Source organism: Sorex fumeus, unplaced genomic scaffold (genome assembly GCF_029834395.1).
Source record: "Sorex fumeus unplaced genomic scaffold, SorFum_2.1 ptg000054l, whole genome shotgun sequence".
NCBI lineage: Eukaryota > Metazoa > Chordata > Mammalia > Eulipotyphla > Soricidae > Sorex > Sorex fumeus.
Window position 1 is genome coordinate 25203300 of NW_026606111.1, and position 20652 is coordinate 25223951.

A 20652-nucleotide genomic window follows, 5' to 3' on the forward strand; every position below is an offset into this window, starting at 1 on the left:
TTAATCTTAAAGCCAGAAAATTAACCCAAAGGCCTGGAACACATGAGGATGCCCTGATCACCAGATTGCCAGAAGCCACCCTCAAACACCACCAAGTAGGGTCCAAAATTAAGACAAAGCCAAAAATTACATCTTAGCTTCAACATCACAGGTATCACACATCACAGGAAAAAGCAAAACTTATACTTGACCAAAATGAACAAACTTCTGACAGCACAGGGGTTGCCTCTCATGCCACCAATCCCAGCTTTATCCCTGGCCTCACATATGGTCTCCAAGCACCTAACCAGCACCTAGCCAGAAGTAACCTCTGAGCATCACTGAGTGCTCAAAAAAAAAAAAAAAAATCAATTAATGAAAAAATTCCAGTCCTTGGGCAGGGTGTTTGCCTTGCACTTGGCTGACCCAGGTTCAATTCCCAGCATCCCATATGGTCCCCTGGGCACTGCCAGGAGTAATCCCTGTGCATCGCTGGGTGTGACCCAAAAGGAAAAGAAAAAAAAAAATCCAGTCCTCAGAGACAATGCTGAAAGCAAGAAAAACAAACCCAGACTAGAAGAAACTACTGGTGAGTCACTCATCTGATAGAGGTCTTGAATCCAAAATATATTCAGAACTCTCCCAACTCAATAATGACACACTCCCCTTAACTATCTCAACAGCCACTCCAAAGAACTGTCAAATAAGCACCAAGAAACATGCACATCAGCCCCACGCGCCTGAAAACTCACAGTGTGCTACCACACCAGCCCCACCACAAATGGACCTAACACAAAAGCCAGTCACTATGGAGTGTCAGGACTCTGAGAGAACCAAAACTCAGATCCAGCTGCCGGAGACCAACACAAAATAGCCACTTTGGAAAAGAGTTTCCAAGACAAGTGAAATCTGCGTGGACCCTAGGGAACAAGTACTTCATTCCTAAATGCTAATTCACCAATCAAAATGAAAGCACGTAATCAAACAGAGACTTGTACTTAGATGTCCATGGCTCCCTAGTTGAAAGTGGCCCAACCTGAAGATAGAAACAACAAGAGTTTCCATTAAGTGTCTAAACGAACTGTTATACAAACAATATGAAATATATTGTTTTGATTATGTTTTGGGACAGGGATTAGGGTTTGGGATGGAAACATCCTGAATTTGGTGATGGGAAGGTGTAATGGGATGGGATTGGTGTTTGAATATTGAATGTAATCAAACATTGTGAACTAACTTATAAAATCAAAAAATTTAAAAAAAAAGTAATTAGAGTTCATGCTCAATTCAATCAGCTTAATCAATGGCTGAATAAATAGCAGTGCTCCTACATCATCAACATCATCATCATCATCATCATCATCATCATAAATGGCACATGTGAATGAGAGGCATAAAAAGGGTTAAGGCTCCTGCCCTGCCTGTGGTGGGCTCACCCCAACCCCCTCCCTAGCATCACATACGGTCTTCTCAGCACCATCAGGAGTGAAGCCTGAGCACCGTCAGGCGTGGCCCAATCGCCCTCCAAAGAAAGAATAGCACATGATACATCTCTAAAATGATTTGGGGGGGGAGGGGGGACCTGGGGGATAGTTCAGCAGTAGAGAGCTTGCAGGCATAAGGCCATGGGTCTGATCCTTGGCACCACCCACACGCCAAGTGCACTGGAGCAGCTCGGCTCTTTTGGATCCCCAGCACCCCACACCCAAGCATGCGATTCTCAGCAACCCAACCGAGTGTGTGATCCCCAGCACCCCACAACTCAGTGCGTGCAACCCCCCAAGTCCTCATGGCAAAAACAGTGATGACCACCAAGGGGGTGGGGAGAATGACAGGATAACTATGTTGAGTGAAAGAAAGCAGACCAGCAAGATGCTGTCTGCTTGTTCCCATTCTCATAAAATTCTAGAAAACGGCAAACCTATCTGCAGTGACAGAGGAGATCAGTGGGTGGTTACCTGGGAGTGGGTGAGCAAGGTGGTGGAGTGTGGGGAGGTGTTGCTATCTAGATGGGAGCAGTTTCCCCAGTCTACAAGGGTCAGAATTTACCTAATGCCACCTGTTGTGTTTCTGTCAGAAATAACGCTTTCCTGAAACTCATTTTGAAAACAAATGTTGAACTTGACGTCCAAACTTACCGAAATATGTATATTTTGTTTCTGGGCCACACTGGGCTATGCTCAAGGCTTATTCCTGGCTCTCTGCTCAGGGGTCACTCCTGGAGGTACGTGGGGGATCAGAGGAGGTGCCAGGGGTCAAGCCTGGGATGGCTGTGTGAAAGGCAAGTAGTACTACCTGACGTACTACTCTCCAGCCCCGTACATGTAGAAATATATTTTTGATGGTTTATCTAAGTAAAAGAGCTAATTGGTGAACATAGGTAGCTAGCAGGGAGGAGGCACAGACCTTTCTTTACACACAAACTTGGCTCCATGGACACACGTGTGCCCTAGACATGTGTAGGGGGAAATACGGTTGGCTTCACCTAGCAAATGTAGTGCTTTGGGCCATATCTGGCAGTGCTCAAGGGACCATGCAGTGCCGGAGACAGAACTCTGGGTTTGATCTGGCCTTTTTAGGCCCCAAATCCAGGCTTCTCTCTCTCCCTCTAATTCCAACATAATTTTTATTTTTAAATCCTGGACTTACCTCTAACATTCTAGAATACGTAGAATCACCTGAGTTCTTACAAGAATGTGCATTCTGATTCCTGACTGCATTTCTAATAACTTCCATGCTATCGAGTAGTCCAGCATGGGGCCTGGAAGACACCATGTCTGCCCTAAGTTTATCTCTCCCATGCAGAACCACTGTAAGCTTTCAGATAACTAATGTCAGTAAAAAAACAGTACGTGAGGTTTTCTCTTGAAGACTGACAAAAATGTTGGAAAAAAATATAAGAACACAACTCCCTCAAGAAGTTAGATTTATCAGGGCCGGTGAGCAATGGGATGGCAGGAACAGGTAGGCCCAGCATGGAAACAATCAGCAAGGCCATATAAATAGAAAACTTTCCTCCTTCTAAATCACCCATGTTATATTTCATTTAAATTAATAAACTACTTCCCAGACTCTCTCTTTCATTTAATTTTATTGATCCCTGGTGCCAAGGACTGAATCCAGGGCCAAATATATGTGAAGGATGTGCTCTATCGCGGCACTACATCTCTGCCCCCATACAATCTCCTCTTTTATTTCCTTCCTTCGCCATACCAGGTGGTGCTTAGAGTCTCCTCCCAGCTCAGTACTCTGGGGACCCTTTTAGCAGTACTACGGGACATGTGGTGCCATGGATCAAACCTGATCCTACATGCAAAGCACACACTGAGCTCTTGGAGTTCTAGTCCGCCCAACCTTCTCGTATAGAAAACAGAATTGTCAGACTCAAAATAGGGAAAGGGTTTTGTTTGTTTTTCTGTTTGCTTTCCATCTCTGCTGGTGACAAGCATTACAAAAGAAGCTGCTTTACTATTAGAAATCTTAAGGTATCAATCATGAAAGCTTTGTAACTGCATTGATCTGTAACTGTGATTCAATTAAAGAAAAAAAAGACACACAGAAAAAAAATTAAGAAAAGAAAAAGGGAAAAAAAATTAAGCCTTAAGATAAAAACCTTTCTGGGGATACTCATAAATAAATCTCAAAAGAGATCAACAAGCTGCACAGATACCCCCAGACCCCATGCCAGGCTGAGTTTCATCTGGGCACCCTGAAGGGGGGCGGGTGAGCCCACCACCCAAAGCAGAGCCCCAGAAGTTGAAAACCTCCATAATCTAATCGCCACTATGCTCACGGCCAGACTCCACAGGACTGCCTCATCCAGGAATGAATCTGTTGAAAAACTCACATATATGGGTTTTGTAACTAAAATCTCCAGGCTCTCACAGAATCGGGAATGGGCGACCTCTCCTCTTCTCCCCATTCTTCCAGGAGCCTGGCGTGACGGTCACGCCCATGAACTGCCTCTGGTGTCATATAAGCTCATTAACCGGCCATGTCCAAAAAGATCAACAAGCTGCAAAGATGCTTTCAGACTCCAAAGTCACCATCTAGTCAAAAATTAAACTCCAGCTCTATCACCCCATTCAAAATTTTAGAATTCCTGGAATGTGCGGCTGCAAATCTCAAAATCTCCCCCACTGATATACTAGAAATAGCACACCACACTGGATGGGATATAAAGTAGAAAGCAACCAATCTCGATTAAGAAAATATTAACACACTGGCTTAACTTGTAACCACATGTTAGTAATCTCTTACACAAGGGCTTAATGGCTCCAGGATGAGATACAACAATCTTCACACACTTTCTTGTAAGGACTTTTTTTTGATAATTTTTAGCAAATTATTCATAACAAGCAACAAAAAAAATAAGTTATTTAGGGCCGCTTCTGTTAGGAAAATTGGAAATAATGATGGTGGGGAAATGTAATAGTGGTGGGATTGGTGTTGGACTACTGACTATAATAAATCATTGTGAATGACTTTATAAAAATTAAAATAAATAAATAACCATCCTAAGGCTGAAGACATGGCACAGAGTTAAGATGATGTCTTTGTATGCAACTGAGCCCGAAAACACCTACAGTCCTCAACACTTCATATGGTTCCCGCTGCATCTAAACACAAAGCTAGAAGACCCTGAGCACAGGATGGAGTAACCCAGAAACCAAACAACAACAAAAAGCCCATCCTGGGGCCAGAGAGGTGAGGGTTGAGTACATGCTTTGTATGGGGGAGGTCCAGGTTCCGTCCTGAACTCCACACAGTCTCCCAGGTTTCATTTGTGTGGCACCCAAAACAACAGAAAAAGCATTCTTACTTGAGCGTTCTCATCATCCATGAAACTCGTCACTACTTTCTTCAGTTTGTTTGTATGAACCAATGAAAGATCAGAGGCATCCTTCACCTACCACCTGCGTCCATGAGCAGAGGAGCAGGGGCATGTGCAAATGGGGGGCCTCTGCGTCTGGAGTGATAACACAGTAGGTAAAGTGTTTACCTTGCACACAGTCAACCTGGATTCCATCCCCAGCATCCAATATAGTCCCCCAAGCACCACCGGGAGTAATTCCTGTGAACAGCACTGGGTACACCCCCCCTCTCAATGCCCCCTCAAAAAGCAGGCAGCCTCCCACTCTGGAACAGATGCTTCAGAAACGGGGGCAAGTCAAGGCCAAACTACTAGTTTCCCAAATGGCTGCAGCGAGGCCCAAAGCATCCTCTGTAACCTTGGGTGAATAACCTGTCTTCCCAGGACTAGGGGATAAATGACTGAATCCTGGGGCCAGAGTGACAGTAAAGTGGGTATGGTACTTGCATAGCCTACCCAGGTTCAATTCCTCGTATCCCATATAGCACTGCCAGGGTTGATTCCTGAGTGCAGAGCCAGGAGTAATCCTTGAGTATCACCAGGTATTGCGTCCCCCCCTTGCCCCCCACAAAAAAAAACCTGAAAACCCGAGCTCGTGTCTGCATCATAATAAATGCTTGACAAATATCATTACCATATGGTTCTATTTTACAAGACCATTCACAGTCAGTGAGACCATAGCCTTTAATTGAATTCTAGTTCATCTTTACTCTGAACAAATAGAGAAAGTCATATTTTCCTACAGGGAAGCAACCACTAATGGGGGACTCCAAGTTTGTTGATCCTAAAGGTTGAAGGCAGGGGAAGAGTTGAGGACAGCTCTGCCTTAGGTGGGTGATAGGAGGGGCTATTCAAGTAGTTTATAGTACTACTGCTTTGCTGAAGGGCAAAAAGCAGAGAGTAGAGAGGAAGGGAAGAAACAATATACTTCAGAAATCTAGGGAAAAGGATGGTGCATTCTTAAAATCTCTAATCCCTGAGGCACTGAGCTTGGAACTGTGGATTAAGAGCTATAATGGAATTCTATGATAGACAATGGCCAGCATAAGGAGGGAAGTACAAAAGGAAAAAAATAAAAAGGCTGAGATGGAGAAATAGTGTAAGGCACCTGCTTTACACAAAGTAATCCCCATTTCAATCCCTGGAACCACATTGAATCCCCGGAACCCCTGAGCACACAGCCAGGAGTAATCCCTGAGCACTGCTCAGGTGTGGCCAAAAATCACGGTCACGGTCCTCCCGTTGTTCATCGATTTGCTCGAGCGGGCCCAATAACGTCTCCTTCGTGAGACTTGTTTGTGTTTGGCATATCATATATGACATGGGTAGCTTGCCAGGCTTTGCCGTGCGGGCGAGATACTCTCGGTAGCTTGCCAGGCTCTCCGAGAGGGGCGGAGGAATCGAACTCAGGTCGGCCATGTTGGCTGCATGCAAGGCAAACGCCCTACCCGCTATGCTATCGCTCCAGCCTGTGGCCAAAAATATATAAATAAAAATAAAACAAAAAATGGGGGGAGGTAGTAAGGGAAAACATAGAAAATACAGGAGTAAGTAATTTGGGGAAAGTTTGCTTCTCTGCATCTATATATTTACAGACAAATTCCATGCGTATGAGCTGTTACTTCTCTGAGTGGTTTGACAACTCTGTTGAAAAGCATTAGGATAAGATTCTGGGTCCAAGAGGTAGGTCAATGGGCTGAGTGCATGAGTCCCAGGTTTTGTCCCCAACACCAAATGGTCCCCTAGTACTGCAGGGAGCTCTGAGAACAGAGCTGGGAGCATACCCTGAGCATCCTTGGATGTGACCCCAAAACAACAGAAAATTCACACTAATAAAGTAAATTAAGATTCCAGGCAGAGATCACTGGGAACTCAAACGTCACACAGATTCTACGGATATCCACCGGATATCCACCTTTGACTGTGACCCGGGGTGGGGGGGGGGGGGGAAGCACAAGGGAAGGTTTCTGCGAGAACGGTCCAAACACCAACAATCAGAAATTGTCGAATTCCCCCACATTCCCTTTGCTGGCCAGAGCATCAGAGAACTGGAAATTCCCCTCCCAAACTCTCAACATTCATCCTTGTAAACAAAAAACACCGTTTCCTTCTACCATGCAGGTTAGAACCACTGCCATCAATCAAAACATTTTTGGCTGACACACTTGCCTGATAAAATTCAGTGAGAGTCCCAGTAGAGGGCAACATTCCTCCCTTCTAAAGCCTGGGATGCACCATGCAACAGCACCTGTGGCACAGGCCCCTAAGGAGAAGGGTCTTGGGGACCCCTGCACTGGTGTCCCACCCACTCAGGGCTCCCGTTAATCCCACACTCGCTGCCAAGGCCAGGGTGGGCGGGCTGAACTTGCCGCTGCTGATAACATCTCGGCTCTGCTGTCTAGGAGTATCAAGGCATCTTTAAATCTGTGCTTCTTGGCAGGGGGTGTCTGGGTGACACTTCCCGATGCTCTAAGGATTGGCTTCCAACCACGTGGGACTCGACTAGAGCCAGAATGGGCTCAGAGACCTCCACTCCCACCACTAGCAGCTCTGCTGGTCTCTCAACGGGAGAGGGCGACAAAAAGAGGTGGGACTGGCCTCGGAGGGAGGGAAAAGCAGACTGTGGAGGTGACATGCCAGAGACTGGATCACCGTGGAGATGCACATGAAACTTCCTCAAGACTCTGAATTATGGGGCTAGAGTGATAGTATAGCGGGTAGGGCGTTTGCCTTGTATGCAAACGACCCGGGTTCAATTCCCAGCATCCCATATGGTCCCCCAAGCACCGCCAGGAGTAGTTCCTGAGTGGATGAACTAGGAGTCACTCCTGAGCATTGCTGGGTGTGACCTAAAAAAGAAAAAAAAAAAAAGACTTCGAATCCAAGAGTGAATTCAGTGCCACAGATGATGAGTGGCTGAAGGTGTTGGTAAGATGGAGTCCTTAGAACATCTCAGCACAGGAGGTGGAAAAAATCAAAGAAATCGCTGGAATCAAGGAAAGGCCGTGTCACACCACCAGTGTCACATCCAGCCCCTCCCAAATAACAGGCTCCAATGGGATGGTGCCTAACCTTCCACCTGATTCATTTGTTTTCATCCATTTTTTGGTCTTTTTTTCAGAGTCACAGCTGGCAGTGCTCAAGGCTTACTCCTTACTCCTGGCTCTGCACTCAGCAATCACTCCTGGCAGGGACTGGGGGAACATACGGGGTGCTAGGTCAGCCAGTGTGCAAGGCAAGTGCCCTAGCCACTACACTATCACTCAACCCCAATTTCCATCTATTTTTAAGATAGGGGGCTGCCCCCAAAAGCGCTGGGGAAAATGGGCTGTCCAAGGGTCAACCCCCACAATGCTTGGCCCAGCAGTAAAGTGTGGGCAGGGGAGAAAGGATGGGGTACTGGGGATTGGCTTCAGGACTCACACATGTCAGGCACCTGCTCTGCCACTTTGAGGCATCACAGTCTTTATCTTCATCACCAAACGACCAGTGTATGTCCTAGAGAGGTAGAATAGGAGCTAACGCACTTGCCTTGCATGTGGCTACTTCAGTCAGGACCCTGATATGATCCCCAGCACCACATATCCACATATATGGTTCCCCAAGCATCATCAGGAACAACCCCTGAGCATAGAATCGAGAGTCAGCAAGTCCTAACTAAGTACTACTGGGTGTGGTTCCCCCACCCCACCCCTCAAAAAAGAGAGGACAACCAGCTATAGGCTAAGGGAAGGGGGAAGAAAGTGAGAAGGAGAGAAGGAGAGAGGGAAGGAGGGAGAGAAAGGGAGAGAGGAGGAGAGAGGAAGAGAGGGAAGAAGGGGGAGAGAGGGAGGGAGAGAGGGGGAGAAGGAGAAAGAGGGGGAGGAAGGGAGAGAGGGACACAGAAAGAGAGGGAGAGAGGGAGAGAGAGGGAAAGAGAAAGTGTAAGCTCAATGGGCTAGAGCACACATTTTGCAAACTACAGGTCTTGATGGATCCCTAGCACCGGATGGTCCCCCCACCATCCCATCCCCTCACTAGGCACCACCAGGAATGACCCCCAAGCACCATGTCAGGAGCAGTCCAAGAGCACCTCTGGGTGTGTACCTCCTCCCCCCACCCTGCTCCTGAAAAACTAAAAAACTCTCTGAGATAGAGATTGAGAGACAATACGGTGGTAGGGCGCTTGCATGCACAGGGCCAGCCTACGTCTTTATCGGTTGAGATGGCCAGGAAAGATCCCCTGACTGCTGAGCCAGGAAGAGTCCTGAGCAGGCCAGATGTGGCTCCAAAACAAAACAAACAAAAAACGAACCACCAAGCCCTCTCATAGGTAAAAAGCATGGAAGAGCTCTTTCACACACAGCCAGTCAATAAGTATATCTGTGTCCAGCACCTGGCAGTCACTATGCTTGGCCCTGGGGACACAGGGAAGTCACCTGATAGAACAACTACCCCAGGCTTTGACCCTCTGAGCGTTCCTACTCTGGAGCAGTGTGTGGTGGGATGAGAATGCCGATAATGGCTACAGGACAAGACCCCAAAGCATCTGGAGTCAAGTAATAGAAGGACCCACAGGGAGGGAGCATATCAGGGCAGAAGAGGCTCCTCTAGCCTCTTGCAATGTCCCTATAGCCCTGACGGCCACCAGCTGGGCCCTAAGTGCAGTCTGGAAGAGAGCTAATGCCTCAGTTAAAATGGGAATAGCCACATCACCCATCTGCTTGTTGTGGAAATTATGGTGAATCTCAAACTATATACCTCAGTAACTGATGCTTGGGAAGTGTTCGGTGCTCCTGCAGTAAATGAATGAAATGACATGTCTGTCCTCCAACTAAAAGACAAGAGCACAGGGGCTGGAGTGATAGTACAAGGGGAAGGGTATTTGCCGTGCACAAGTCTGATCATCTGATCCAGGTTCAATTTCTGATCACAGAGCCAAGAATAAGTCCTAAGCACTACTGGGTGTGCCCAACAATAACAACAAAAATCAGAGCACAATAACACTTGGATTGAAAACAAAGGGGGAAAAAAAGCCCAGGAGAACAAAGCTAACCTCTGCTTGGCACACAGCTTTTGAATATTTCCGTGGTCAGAAAAATGATCACTGGCTACCTACCTCCACATCTGCTACACTTGACTCTGAAACCTTATTGGCTGGGTAAGTTATAAATTTCGGTCATGGTCACGGTCTTCCCGTTGTTCATCGGTTTGCTCGCGCGGGCCCAGTAACGTCTCCATCATGAGACTTGTTGTTACTGTGTTTGGCATCTCGAATATGTCACGGGTAGCTTGCCAGGCTCTGCCGTGCCGGCGAGATACTCTCGGTAGCTTGCCGGGCTCTCCGAGAGGGGCAGAGAAATCGAACTCGGGTCAGCCATGTTGGCCGCTTGTAAGGCAGATGCCTTAGAGTATAAATTAAATCACAGTTCTACAGCCTTTCCTTAGATGCTGGAGGGGTTGTAGTTCTCTTCCTGAAGCACTGTTATTAAACGCCACTCATAAACAGATTTACTGCGACACACCTTTAGCAGTTGGATGCTATGAACATGTTCCCCCCCCCACCCTCTTCTTTTTTGGTTTCGCAGGAAGAAGGGGGAAGGTGGTTTGGTTTTGATTGTGGTACCAGCCAGGATCTGGGCATTGTACACTTAAGGCAAGTGTTCAGCCCTCTGAGTGATCTCCAGGTGCCTCACAGGTTTTTCCTTTGCTTGAAGCTAAGAGATGGATGCAGCTATCTGTTGAGTAGACGCTTTAACTCATGCACTTTCTTTCCACTGTTTTTGATTATCACTGGTTTTAGCCTTCAAGCTCCTCGGATCTCACCTAGGGTCAAAGTGTTCAAGAAAGCAGTCTAAAAACCAGAGAAAAGGGGCTGCAGAGATGGACAGTGATCAGGGTGTTTGCCTTGCATGCAGCAGACCTGGGTTCCATACCTGGCATCCTCTATATATTATTATGGTTTCCCAGTTGGAGTAACTCCTAAATGCAGAGCAAGGAGTAATCCCTGAGCAACGCTGGGTGTGCCCAAAAGACAAAAATGAACAAATAAAAGAACCAGAGAAAATCCAGGAGAGAAAGATAGGTTTTTGTTTTGTTTTTTATCTAAGCTTTGGGGGGGTGGGGGAGAGGGCACACCCATCTGTGTTTAGGGCTTATTTCTGTTTGTTTGGGTTTTTGGGTTTGGGCTGGGTTTTGTTTTTTTGTTTGTTTGTTTTTATTTTTGGCTTTTTGGATCATACCCAGTGATGCTCAGGCATTACTCCTGGCTCTGTGCTTCAGGAACCTGATAGGGCTAGACTAGACTATCACTCTGGATCAGCCACATGCAAGGCAAATGCCCTACGGACAGGCTTATTCCTGCCCCTGGGCACAGGGATCTCTCCTGGTGGGGCTCAGGAGAGCACATGAGGTGCCAGGGATTGAACCAGGGTTAGCCATGTACAAGGTAAGTGCTGTATTATCCTACTGCTGTATTATCCTCAGGCCCTAAGAAGGATAAAGGATTATTCACTGTAAATTAGGACTAGTGTCATTTTGAAAAATCATCATATATTATAGCTTTATAAAACTGCTCGATTATTCTAAAGTCTATTGATCTACTGCTGCAACAATCCAAAACTTTTCAGAGGAAATCCTGCCTTGAATTCACATAACACCTTCCTACAGGAGCTTAAGAATTCTAAAAGGAATAGTACAGAGAAATAGTACAAGAAATAGTACAGAGTATAAGATTCTTGCCTTGAAAATGACCGACCAGCATTCGATCCCTGGCACCCCATGTAATCCCTCAAGCCCCATCAGGAGTAACCTCTGAGCACAGAGACAGGAATAAGTCTTGAGCAACACTGGGTATGGTCAAAACACAACCAACCAACTAATAAAAAGCAAAAAAAACAAAAGTATCATTCTAAGAGTGGGTCAGTTTCCAACATAATGTAAGATGTCACTGTCATCGATTTGCTTGAGCGGGCCCAGTAACGTGTCCGTTGTGAGACTTGTTGTTACTGTGTTTGGCATACTGAATACCTCAGGGGTATGCAGGAGAGATACTCTCGGTAGCTTGCCAGGCTCTCTGAGAGGGGTGGAGGAATCGAACCAGCCGGCTGCGCGCAAGGCAAAAATGCCCTACCGCTGTGCTATGAACATATTTATTTATTTATTTGCTTTTAGGGTCACACCCGGTGATGCCCAGGGGTCACTCCTGGCTCTGCACTCAGGAATTACTCCTGGTGGTGCTCAGGGGACCATATGGGATGCTGAGAATCGAACCCAGGTCAGCCACATGCAGGACTACCCACTGTGATTTCGCTCCAGCCTGAACATATTTATTAAATCCTGGTGAAAACCTGTAGTCTCCTCATTTTGCTAGCACTGTAGCACTGTCCTCCCGTTGTTCATCCATTTGCTCGAGCGGGCACCAGTAACGTCTCACAACAAATTGTGAGACTTGTTGTTACTGTTTTTGGCATATCAAATATGTCAAGGGTAGCTTGCCAGGCTCTGCCGTGCAGGCCAGATACTCTCGGTAGCTTGCCGGGCTCTCCGAGAGGGGTGGAGGAATCGAACCTGGGTTGGCTGCATGCAAGGCAAGGAAGAAAAATAAAACTTTTACTATATAGCTTATATGAGTACAGCTTTTACAAGTAAATATAGCATTAACTTGACTTGTCAGTTTTTTAGAGTCAAAAGTATCTAAAATTCATATAATCTCAATGTATTTAGACTGCCCTATATCATCTGCTACAGCAAGGATTCTTAAAAATTTTTCTACTTGGTAAAAACAGAGATAGACAAATGGGACTATCTTAAACTAAGAAGCTTCTGCACCTTAAAAGAAACAGTGATCAAAATACAAAGACAGTCTACAGAATGGGAGAGGATATTCGCCCAATACACATCCGACAAGGGGTTGATATCAAGGATATACAAAGCACTGGTTGAACTCCACAAGAAAACATCCAACCCCATCAAACAATGGGGTGACGAAATGAACAGAAACTTTCTCAAAGAAGAAATCCAAATGGCAAAAAGGCACATAAGAAAATGCTCTACACCACTAATCATCAGGGAGATGCAGATCAAAACAACACTGAGATATCAGCTCACACCACAGAGACTGGCCCACATCCAAAAGAACAAAAGCAACCGGTGCGGGTGCGGATGTGGGGAGAAAGGGACCCTCCTTCACTGCTGGTGGGAATGCTGACTGGTTCAGCCCTTTTGGAAAACAGGATGGACGATTCTCAAAAAATTAGAAATTGAGCTCCCATTTGACCCAGCAATACCACTCCTGGGAATATATCCTGGAGAGGTAAAAATGTACAGTCGAAATGACATCTGCACTACTACATTCATTGCTGCACTGTTCACAACAGCCAAAATTGGTAAAAACCCGAGTGCCCAAGAACAGATGACTGGTTAAAGAAACTGGTACATCTACACAATGGAATACTATGCAGCTGTTAGAAAAGATGAAGTCATGAAATTTACATACAGGTGGTTCTACATGGGAAGTATCATGCTAAGTGAAATGAGCCAGAAAGAGAGGGACAGACATAGAAAGACTGCACTCATCTGGGGAATATAAAGTAACAGAATGGGAGTTGAACACCCAAGAGTAGTTGAGATAAGTACCAGGAGGTCTGCTACAGGGCTCGGAAGCCGGCAGCACATGCTGGGGGAAAAAGCAGTTCAGACAGAGAAGGGAACACCAAGTAAAGGATGTTTGGAGGACTCGCTCGGGATGCAAGATGAGTGCTGAAAGTAGACTATAGACCGAACACGATGGCCACTCAATACCTCTATTGCAAACTACAAGACCCTGAAGGAAAGAATGAGCAAAAGGGGAATGCCCTGCCACAGTGGCGGGGTGGGGGGTGGGGGCTTGGGGTATGGGGGTGGGAGGGCTACTGGGATCATTGGTGGTGGAGAATGGGCACTGGTGGAGGGATGGGTACTCGATTACTGTATAACTGAAACACAAGCATGAAAGTTTGTAAGTCTACAACTGTACCTCATGGTGTTTCACTAATAATAAAAAAAATTCTACTTGGGACCCTGTTTTGTTTGAGACACTAGTTTTTATGATCCTAGATATATAAATATATAAAGCAAAAATAGGTATACAAGTCAAACTTTTACTGATTAAAAGAAAAAAACAAAGAAAATAATTTTAATTTTTGTGGTCCACAGCCAGCAGTGCTCAGGGAATACTCCTGACTCTGTGCTCAGGGGTCACCCAGCAGTGCTGGTGAGGGATATGTAGTGCAGGTGATCAAATTGGGGTCATCTACATGCAAGGCAAGCGCCTTAACCCCGGTACTATCCCTGACCAACAAATCGATTTGAAAAAAAAAAGTTTTGAGATTTTTCATGATCCTCATATTTAATTAGGCAACTCCATGTGGAGCCACAACCTCAGTTTTAAGAAGCTAAGGAACCAACAGAACCACAGCCAATGGTACAGAGGGAAGGCCATTTGCCTCGCATGAGGCTGACCTGGGTCCAACCCCAGGCATCCCATATGGTTCCTGGAGCACAGCCAGGAGTAAGCCCTGGGCATTGTTGAGTGTGCTGCTCCCTGACACTCACCCCCTCCCCCTGCCCTCAAAAAAAAAGAAGAAGAAAGAAGAAGAAAGAAAGAAGAAGGAAGAAGAAGGAAGAAGAAAGAAAGAGGAAGGAAGAGGGAGGAGAAGGGAGGAGAAGGAGAAGGAGAAGGAGAAGGAGAAGGAGAAGGAGAAGGTGAAGGAGAAGGAGAAGGAGAAGGAGAAGGAGAAGGAGAAGGAGAAGAAGAAAAGAAAAAAGAAGTTAAGGAACAGAAGAGAAGTGAAACAAATTAGTAACAACTCAGACTCACAGAATAAGCCCCAGGGGTGCTGACCAATGGTAGCCTTGGAAAAGCGAGCTCGCTGGACAAACATACATAATGTGAAATGCGTCTGTGTCCCCCAGTCCCAGAGCAGGTGTGGGTGCATTCCTGCACATGAGTGTGGCTGGAGGACTCTGGAGAATGTGTTTAGGACTTGAAGGTAGAACCTGCTGATCCAAAGGCATGTTCTGCTGATGAGACACCCGAGGCCAGACATTTCTCCCTGTCAAAGCATCTCTCTGACTTCAGCATCTCCTGTTTGATTTCTGGTGGTGGTGCTGGGGACTGAATGCAAAGCCACACGAGTGTGGGGCAAATGCTTTACCGCTGAAGTACACTGCAGGCTCCTCCTATGTCTTTTGTTTGTGTGGTTTGGGGTTTTCTTTTTTCTTTTTTTTGGGGGGGGGGGGTAACACCTGACAATATTCAGGGGTTACTCCTGGCTTTGCACTCAGGAATCATTCCTGGTGTGCTGGGGGACCATATGGGATGCTGGGGATCAAACCCGGGTTGGCCATGTGCAAGGCAAACGCCTTACCCGCTGTACTGTCGCTCCTGCCCCTGTTCGGTTTGGGTTTGGGGGCCATGCTAGTAGTGTTCAGAGGACCATGTGGTGCGTGGGACTGAATCTGGGTGCCGCCCACATGCAAAGCGCGTGGTCGGCCCTTTGTGTGCTCCCTCATCTCTCCTCAGTCTAAAGTTCTCAGTGTAGGGGCCGGAGCGATACTGCAGCAGGTAGGGTGTTTTTGCCATGCACGCGGCCAACCCGGATTTGATCTCCGGCATCCCATATGGTCCTCCGAACACCGCCAGGAGTAACTCCTGCATGCAGAGCCAGGAATAACCCCTGTGTATCGCCGGGTGTGACCCCAAAAGCAATAAATAAATAAATAAAGTAAGTAAGTGCTCAGTGTAACAGGTAGAGTCTCATCTGGATGACACGCTGCCAGAGGCTTCCCAGTGACATATTTCACCTTGTATCTCTCAGGACTAAGCAATATGATTGGAGCAATAGTGGGTAGGGTGTCTGCCTTGCATGCAGCCAAGCAGGGTTTGATCCCCAGCATCCCACATGGTCTACCACCCAACCCTCCCCAGTGTAGCCGGAAGTAATTCCTGATTCCAGAGACAGGAATAAGCCTTGACCACCACTGGGTATGGCCCAAAAGTCAGAAAAATAAAAAGACAATGATTTCACTTATATGAAATCCTTATGTGATTTATTATATGGGGGGAAAAAAGGAAGCCAATGAGCAAATAAGCTAAAAACTCTTAGGTTGTAATAACCAAGTGGTGACTGCTAGAGGGGAGAGGGGAAATGGGGGATAGGCGGTGGAGGGAAACGAATTCTGGCAGTGGTTACAGTGTAGCGTATACAAAGGTTAAACTGAAATGCGGTACATCTGAAACTCTGATCATAAACCAACCTTACTTGAATAACCTTACTTGAATAAAAATAATTAATGGATTTGATTTAGGGAAAACCTGCTGACCCTCCACTTTTTCAGCAATCTATTTGAAAGTTTGTATTGTGTGATAGTGTAAGGCTACACTACCACTCGACAGGGACGAATGGAGATGTTTCTGGTGCCCGCCCGAGCAAATCGATGAACAACGGAACAAGTGACAAATACTGTGTGAACGGTGATGGGCTGGCTGCCAACAAAGTATTGCTTTCCCTATGGAGCAAAGCAAGCTAAAGTCCTGGAAAACAATCCCCTAACCCTGTAACAGAGGCTGTCCTGAAACTACAGCTGGAAACGGGAAAGGATTCTGTGAAAGGAGTCTCAGGGCCCAGGGTTTAGCAGCTGCTTGTGCCCCCACGGAGAAAGGCTGAGCATTGAATTAAGAGTACTGGACTTCCTGAGACCCACCGAAGGGCTGGTGCTCACCTCAGGAATCAGTCGCCGCCTCTTCACGCTGGGCACAGAGTCGGGTTGGCTGTCCAGGCCCAGCTGCTTTCTCTTGCTGGACTCCTGGAGGGCAGTGAAGACAGGGTCCAGAGTGTGTTTCTCCAAAGACCTGGAATTCACCGAGCAGTCCAGGGCAGCATCCTCGGCCTCCGTCTCCACTTTCACAGTGTTAATTTTTAGAACTGTTGGCAAAGAAGAAATGGGGCTTAGCAGGGAGACCAAGGGACTCAGAGAACAGGGATCCAGAACAACCGGGTATCTGTGGGCTGACCTTCCACACTAGTGGGCTTCAATCTCCTCTCTCGGAACTGGCTATCCGTCTCCTCCCCTGGGACAGCTCTAGGGCAGACTCCCGTTTCAAGCACATCTTATTCAAAACTGGCTTTTAATGCCATTTGGGTGGGTTGGAGAGGGAGTAACTGCATGAGGCACTTGCCTTGCGCCTGGCTGACCCAGGTTTGATTCCGGGCACTGCAATATGGTACCTCGAACCCTGCCAGGAGTGGCCCCCAAATAAATAAATTTCTTGGGTGGGAGGGAGAATGAAAGGAGAGAAAAATACATCTTCATCCAGTTTTGGGGGAGTAGCTGCGGGGATAACAGCCAGAGCCTCACACACAAGAGGCCGGCATGTTCCCACCAAGCTACATCTCTGGCACCCAAGGACGGTTTTTAATAAAACAGCTCTGAAAGATCCACAGGATCCTAACTGGGAGTGGGTGATTTTTATATTCTTGATCAATGGGAATGTATGATCTAATAAAAAAATATCAAATTAGAGTCTTTTTTTTTTCCAAATTCAGGAAATACTTTAACACAAAAGAAGGAAAAAGAAAGGCAAAAAGAGGCAGAAAGCCTCTCCCAGTGGAAGGGCTCGTCCTACTACGCGGGATTCCTGAGAAAGGGGGGAACTTTCTCTTTCTGTGCCTTCTTAGCGAGGGGGTGGATGGGTGGGTAAACAGCTCCACCTGAGAAGGACACAAGGACCCCCGGTGCCTTATCTCAATTGGGGAGGAGGGAAGTGTAGGCTCCAGACTTCCCTCTTGGCTCCCTGAGGAGGTGTAGGAGGGTGAGCGTTGCGATGAGCCCCTGCAGGGAGCAGAAACTGAGTCGCACCAGCCCCACGAGGCGACCTTCAAGCCGCACCTGGGTTCCACTCTGCTGGTTCTGCCCCGTGTAAGGGATGATTTCCCCCCCACACACACCCAGTTTCTGGGGGAACCTTGGAACTCAGGATGAAGTGAAGAATTGCTCTTTGCAGGAAAGCAAAGTCAGTCCTAAATCTTACCCAAGTGTTCCAGGAATATAGCCTTCCTTCATAAAAAAAAGAATTTCAGGAGACAAATAGTGAAAGAAAACAAGTTTATTTGGGAAATGAGTGGGGGGGGAAGAGATAGGAGAGAGAGAGAGAGAGAGAGAGAGAGAGAGAGAGAGAGAGAGAGAGAGAGAGAGAGAGAGAGATTCTTTCTACTCGGGGCATCTCTGCAGTGGGAAGCAAAGTCCATGTCCTAAGCAAGGATGTGGGCAAAAGTACCCTAAGGCAAGAACATTCACATCACAGGCATATGTAGGCCAAAGAGGCCACAGGGTTAAGAGAAAGGAAATTACACATCTCAGGGGGAGATGTCAGCAAACGAGCTACTATTTTTTTTTCAATTGCTTTAACAGTTTCGTTTAGGAAATGTGGAAAGAGAGAGAGGGCTAGGGAGAGAGGCCCCTCGAGTAAGGAAAGGGAAATGATAACCATCCCCACCCCTACCCCCACGAGTAACTCCAGAAAGCAGTGGGCTGAGAATCTTTTTTTTTTTTTACCTTCTTCTACATCTTCACTGAAATCAGGTGAGTTCATCTTCTATTCCACTACATGAAGAAAAAAGAGAGAGAAAAAGGCTTGATTTACTGCCTGACTTCTTAAATGTTGCTGCCCCGCCCCCTTAGCCCTCTCCCCCCCTCCCCCCGCCCCCCAGCTCTATGAAGCATGTCACAGCATCGGGGAGAAACACTCCCTCTAATTCTGTGCCCACTGCTGGAGCCACGGCCAGGAGCTGCCTCAGAGACTCAGTGTGGACACAGCATGTCTCAAAGCTCCACCCAGGAGCCTCGGCCAGGGCGAGAGGAGATCAAGACTCGGGAAAATCAAGACTTGCCAAAACCCCAGATGGGATGCTCTCGGCTTCGTCCCTGCCTGCTACATTTTAGCCGCAAAATGAAAGGATCGACTACTGATGAAGTCCCCAGATGCCACGGGCCCCAGCTGAGGTCTCAGGGTTCCCGGGGTCCCAAAAGATGTTGTGTTGTCTGTGATGGCAGCCACGAGCCACACGAGGCAGAGGATTCTTTAAATGGAGATGTGCTGAGAGGGTGAAGCGCTCGCTAGGTTTCAAAGACATGGCATAGCAACAGAATGTAAAGTAGCTCATTAATGCTTTTGGTGGAACTCAGGGATTATCTCCTGTGGTGCCAGGGATGGAACCCAGGCCTCCTGCATGCAAAGCATGTGCTACAGCCCCTTGAGCCATTTCTTCAGCCCTAATTATCACATTTTCAAAATCTGCCAACTAGAAAATTTGGATTTACATGTGCAGCTTGAGTTGTTGTTGTTGTTGTTATTTGATGGTGCTGGTGCAAAAGCAAGTGACAAGAAGCAGGATGCTGTGTGTGTGTGTGTGTGTGTGTGTGTGTGTGTGTGTGTGTGTTTTGGGGGGGTGCTAAAAAATCCCAAGTGTCCATGGGAATCTGATGCAGAGCCAGTCCTGAGCCCCATAGCTCCTGAGCCCCACATGGAGCTGACACCATGTCCTTGTGACAGTCCACAAGCTGCAAGTGTAAGAGCAACACCTGGAAGAATATTTACGACAGCCTTCTCTGTGGCCCTGGGCAGATGTGGCCCACAGGCGGTGAAGCTGAGTCGCCACTGTGGTTCAGGGGAAGAGATGAGGACTTGGGGCTTCCTCTGAGATATCTCTAAGGCAGCAGGATGCCACTTACAGAGTCAGTCACTACGTAGTGTGGGACAGTGTGTTCCACTGTTCTCTGTGTGTGTGTGTGTGTGTGTGTGTGTGTGTGTGTGTTTGGACCACACCTGTCAGTGCTCAGGGGCTCCTCCTGGGAGATTATGTGATGCTGGGGATCAAATTCAAGCCTCTAGCCTGCAAAGCATGAGCACTAAGTCTTTGTTTCATTTCCTCTACTCTGTATCATTGTTTTTTTTATTAGTATTATTTTTTTAATTTTAATTAGTGAGACACCATGAGGTACAGTTGTAGACTTACACATTTTTGTGCTTGGGTTTCAGTTATACGATGATCAAGTACCCATCCCTCCACCAGTGCCCATTTCCCACCACCACGGATCCCAGTATCCCTCCTACCCCCCCCCCCCATCCCACTCTGCCTCTGTGGCAGAGCGTTCCCTTTTGTTCTCTCTCTCCTCTTGGGTGTTATGGTTTGCAAAAGAGGCATTGAGTGGCAATCATGTTTGGTCTAGAGTCTACTTTCAGCGTGCTTCTCCCATCCTGGGAGGATCCTCCCAAAACCCTTTATTTGGTGTTCCCTTGTCTATCGGAGCTGCCTTTTCCCCTAGCACTGTACAAATTCAATGTGATCCCTATTAGGATACCCATGACATTCTTCAAAGAAATGGAGCAAACACTCCTGAAATTTATATGGAACAATAAGCCCCCATGAATAGCTAAAGCAATTCTTGGGAAAAAGAAAATGGGAGGATTCAACCTCCCTAACTTCAAACTCTACTACAAAACAGTAATAATTAAAACAGCATGGTACTGGAACAAAGGCAGAGCTGTAGACCAATGGAACAGGGTTGAATATACTGACATCTCCCCCCCCCCCAAGCATATGATCATCTAATCTTCGATAAGGGGGCAAGAAAAGTGAAGTGGAGCAAGGAAAGCCTTTTTAACAAATTGTGCTGGCAAAACTGGACGGCTACATGCAAAAAAGTGGGCTCAGATCTCTGCCTAATGCCATGTACAAAAGTAAGATCAAAGTGGATTGAAGACCTCAACATCAGACCGG

The 20652-nt window shown here is 46.9% G+C and overlaps 1 protein-coding gene across 1 annotated transcript in view; it reads right to left on the minus strand.

Annotated features, from left to right (window-relative positions):
• The window catches only part of BEND3 (BEN domain containing 3), a 45582-nt gene that overhangs the window by 3038 nt on the left and 21892 nt on the right, over positions 1-20652 (minus strand). The window contains exons 2-3 of the mRNA XM_056125091.1: positions 18428-18475; positions 16595-16797 (exon numbers count right to left, since the gene is read on the minus strand). Of these exons, the coding sequence (XP_055981066.1) occupies positions 16595-16797; positions 18428-18464 (240 nt within the window). The 5' untranslated portion in view covers positions 18465-18475. The remainder of the gene's footprint in view (positions 1-16594; positions 16798-18427; positions 18476-20652) is intronic.